The 4,322-nt window shown below is 45.1% G+C and overlaps 1 protein-coding gene across 1 annotated transcript; it reads right to left on the bottom strand.

Annotated features, from left to right (window-relative positions):
- Positions 1–2,002: 2,002 nt before the first annotated feature.
- Positions 2,003–3,876, bottom strand: LOC121473745 (C-C motif chemokine 4). Its single transcript, XM_041726420.1, has 3 exons — positions 3,578–3,876; positions 2,958–3,072; positions 2,003–2,391 (listed from the first exon to the last, which is right to left on the bottom strand). Exons 1-3 carry the CDS (start codon positions 3,651–3,653, stop codon positions 2,304–2,306), a joined length of 279 nt encoding a protein of 92 aa, XP_041582354.1. The 5' UTR covers positions 3,654–3,876; the 3' UTR covers positions 2,003–2,303.
- Between the last annotated feature and the right edge of the window lie 446 nt (positions 3,877–4,322).

Raw genomic sequence — 4,322 nt, 5'->3', positions numbered from 1 at the left:
GGATTATCCATTTTCTCTCCCAACCACTTTCCTCAGAACAGAGTATAGGTATCTTTCACCAAAGTCCACACCCTGCTTTCCAGCCTACTTCCAACACCCCTTCCCTTCACTATTTTAGGTTCTGTGTCTTTAGGACAGTGCCATCCAATGGAACTTTCTGTGATGGTGGAAATGCTTTATATCTTCACTGTCCAACATGGCAGCCATGGAGCATATGTAGCTAATGAGCACATGGACTGTGACTAGTGCTACTGAGGAAATGAATTTTAAATGTTATTTCCTGTTTAGGACTGGGACAAACTACAGTTTCCAAACACAATAAGGATGAGCAATTACTGAGCCACTTGTGGCTAGTGGCTAATACACTGGACACTTCAGATGTGGGAAGATGAAAAGCAAAAGCCAAGCCCCATCAGGCTCTGGGATGATGAGGGTGGCTAAGTGCAGAACAAGGAAGGGAATTCTTTGTTGGCTCTGGAAAGGTACATTGTCTCAGTTCTGCTTTTGCATTGGACCAAGAACACTCAAGCGATTTTCAAGGCCAGCCCCTCTTCACCCTACTTACACAATGGGTCATTCCTTTGTGTGTGTGTGTGGGGGGGGCGGGCACAAAGGAATGTCACCAGGAGTATGGAAAAGGGATTAACCTGGGATTTGGAATTAGCTAAAGTCCTCTGTGACACACTTGCTGAATTGCCTCTAGTAAGTCACTTCTCAGTCCCTGGCTCTCGGTTTCCAAAAACATGAGTTGGACCAGATGGTCTGAGAGGGTCCCTGAACTTTTAATAGACTAAAATTCTAAGTCCCACGAATCAAGACTTGATCGTACATGTAATTCTATTCCAGACCCATGTTCTCTCTGACCCATGAATGAACATTTTTTAAAAGATTTTATTTATTCATGAGAGACAGGGAGAGAGAGGGGAAGAGACAAGACTCTGAGATCAAAAGTCAGATGCCCAACCGACTGAGCCACCCAGGCACCCCTGTAAGAAGAAGTTCTGAGGATGAATTAAGGAAATAAACTGTGGCTCTAGGTTATTCCTGCCACCGTCCAGAACTAGATCTGATATTCACTCTTCTGTTCTCATGATAACATTTCACATTTGTGTTGGCCTTTAGAGAGCTTATTCACTAACTAAGCTAATCTACATGATGACCCTAGGAGGATAGGCACCATGCCCATTTTAAGTGAGAATGCTGAGGCTCAGAGAAGGAAAGAATCTTCCAGATGTCAGGCCCCCACGATGGGTAATGTACATGTCACCTTACAATAGCCCTTTGAAACTCTCACTTTCTAGGTGTGAAACTCGAGGTCCAGTAAGGCAAGATGACTTTCCTAATGGTATGCCAATAATAAGTCATGCAGGCCCACTTTTCTGACTCTGAACCACTTCCGCCTTCTACATTGTGCTGCTGCTACTGCTATTCACAACTTTCCTACAGAATATTGATATGTTACCTCTTAGCATATAGCTATCCTTTTGGATCATCCTTCCATGATGTTACTACCCCAGCAGATCCATAAGGTTTAGCAAGTCACATCATCTCTGTGCCTCTGTTTCCTCATCTATAAAATTGGAGATAACCAGTTCCTACTTCATAAGGGTTTTAAAATCCCATTGAAATTGTTGAGTGATATCTTATCTTTAGACATATTAACCCATATTTTTTTTAGAAGGATGGGACTCCATCCTTCTTTTTTTTAATTTATTTATTCATGAGAGACACAGAGAAAGAGAGAGGCAGAGGCACAGGCAGTGGGAGAAGCAGGCTCCATGCAGGGAGCCCGACGTGGGACTCGATCCCAGCTCTCCAGGACTACACCCTGGGCCGAAGGTGACGCTAAACCACTGAGCCACCCGGGCCGCCCCATATTAGCCCATATTAAGTACTCAGTAATTGCTTGTCCTTATTGTGTTTGGAAACTGTAGTTTGCCCCAGTCATAATATGAGGCAATTCCCTTCACCTCAAGTCAAATTAAAATGCAAAGAAATTGTCTATAATTTTTTAGAAATTTTATTTTGAAAACATATGGAATCAGTTGCATTATTCATATGTCTACAATAGCAGAGAAACAATGATGGTAGACTATCCCCATGGGGGACAAGTAAGTGTCCTTTGGCAAAACAAATAATAGAAATAAGTTCAAATACAATAACACAACACATAATATGATTAAATTAAGAGAAGGAACAGTCTACTGAGAAGAGTCATGAGTGTGGAGAAGGTGCATCTCATGAGAAGCATTGGGCTCAGGTGACCTTCCCTGAAGACCTCCTGCACCTTGACCTGGAGCAGCTCAGTTCAGTTCCAGATCATCCATGTATTCCTGGACCCAGGGCTCACTGGGATTAGCACAGACTTGTCTGCCCCTTCTGGTTTGGAATCTGTGGAACAAGGAATAGACGGATTAGAATCCCATGGGACCTTGCCTGTGGTAGGTATCTTCCTCTGCTTGACCATGGTTTATGTTGGATAGCTCTAATAGGTGGGAAAACTTCCTGGGGTGGTGCTAAAACTGGACTCCTTGCAACTTCTACTCTGGATTTAGCTCCACCTCTTGGGTTGCTCAGATTAGGAACAAATGAGTTTTGCAATCCAAATGGATACATCACCCTACTCATTCTCTATTGCCCCTAGCAATGACTTTTCTGCATGTTTTTCTAAGCACGGTTTCTAAGCACATCTCCTGTCATCTTTTTTAGTTTCCCTGGTTTCCTGGACTCTGGCTAAATTCCTCCCCCAGAAGTCCCCTTGCCTTCCCTTGGCCCCCACCCAACCTCCTCCAGACTCAACAGGTAACTTCATGGCTTGATCCTCACTGATTTCTGGAAGGGCTTCAGCCCTGAGACCTGTCTCCCTACTGTTTGCTTCCATCTTCTGCCAGTAGGTCCCATCTTATAATCCTGCCCTCACCCCTGCCTCCTAGAATAGACCCAGGGTTGATACTCACACCACAGCTGGCTGGGAGCAGAGGCTGCTGGTCTCAAAGTAATCTGCCACAAAGTTGCGAGGAATCTTCCGCAGGGTGTAAGAGAAGCAGCAGGCGGTAGGAGGGTCTGAACCCACTGGAAAGAAAGGCAAGGGTGAGATAGAAGCTCTACAACTTGTTAATTTTGGTTTCTAATCAATAGATATTCAGTGGCCATCTCAGTAGGACTACCAGATCCCAAAATATGGTCCCTTTTTTCCAATCCCACTCACCCTAAGTAGGAGTAGTATTCTGAATAGAAGATCATAAGAGAAACTCACAAAAGAATTTTGGAAGATTGGAACTGGACTGAGTCTCAGGGCATGTGTCTAACTCCCTTCATTTTATAGATGGGGAAACCAAGGCACAGAAAGAGGCAGGAACTTGCTTAAATGAGTCTACTGGTTGCTATTTCTTAAGAAAATAGGAACTTGACTCCTACTGAATGTCTACTAGATTCTACATTTAATAGCAGGCTACTTGGAAATCTTCCCATCTCCCTTTTGTCCCTAGATGCCACCGTTAGATCAGACCCAGCTAGAAAAGCCAGCACTATCTACACCATGACTCTAGAAGTAGCGGCTGGAAGAGTGGCCACTTACTTGGTGCTGAGAGCGCTGGGGAGCAGAAGGCAGCCACTAGCACAAGGAGAGAAAGGATGGTCACACAGAGCTTCATGGTCTCGGCAGAGGAGAGGCTTTCCAGGAGCTGAGACTGAAGACCAGTGAAGCTTCAGAGCCCAACTGTGTTCTGTGCTGAAACTGACTTGGGAACCCCTCTTTATAGGAACTCTGAGGCCTCAAACAGATATGGAGGCACAGGAGGGCAAATGGAATTTCCAAGGTAGAGATGATGTCATGGTGCCAATAAGGAAACTGAAGCTAGCTGACAGAGAGCAGCCCTTCACAGCTTCTCTTCCCCAGGGCGATGTCATCACGGGAGGAAAGGGGGGTAGTGGAGAAGAAGTGGGCTGCGTCATAGAGGGAAGTGGTACACCAAAGACAGTGATCAAGACTATAGAGAGGAAGGATGAAACCTTCACATCTGCCAAAAGAGGCTTGTAGATGAGAAGCATAATGCTCTCAGTGGTTGGCACCTCCAGAAACTTGAGACTTCATGTTTTTCCAAAGCTGCTGCAAGCCTGGCCTTAAGAAGGAAGGGGTAGCCAGGAATCCATGTCCCATTCTTGGGCCTTCTTCTACTGAGCTGAGTGACCTTAGTGCCCTGTACATTTCCTTAGGTGTAAAGAGAGAGTCCAGCATTGAATGTGCAGAAAGACCCAGCAGGGCACCTGAGGAACATCTATAACTTCTACTTATTGGAGATTTACTAAGGACCAGGCACTGG

Source organism: Vulpes lagopus, chromosome 12 (genome assembly GCF_018345385.1).
Source record: "Vulpes lagopus strain Blue_001 chromosome 12, ASM1834538v1, whole genome shotgun sequence".
Lineage (NCBI taxonomy): Eukaryota > Metazoa > Chordata > Mammalia > Carnivora > Canidae > Vulpes > Vulpes lagopus.
The sequence above is the reverse complement of the archived record's forward strand: the minus strand, read 5'-3'. Positions and strand labels throughout refer to the sequence as shown.

What these genes read in the sequence shown, in the direction of transcription:
- LOC121473745 (XM_041726420.1), bottom strand. Translation starts at nt 3,653, where the DNA reads ATGAAGCTCTGTGTGACCATCCTTTCTCTCCTTGTGCTAGTGGCTGCC. An exon ending in CCCAGCGCTCTCAGCACCAA is followed by an intron (nt 3,073 to 3,577) that starts GTAAGTGGCCAC and finishes CTTTCTTTCCAG; the next exon opens with TGGGTTCAGACCCTCCTACC. An exon ending in TGCTCCCAGCCAGCTGTGGT is followed by an intron (nt 2,392 to 2,957) that starts GTGAGTATCAAC and finishes CTTGTTCCACAG; the next exon opens with ATTCCAAACCAGAAGGGGCA.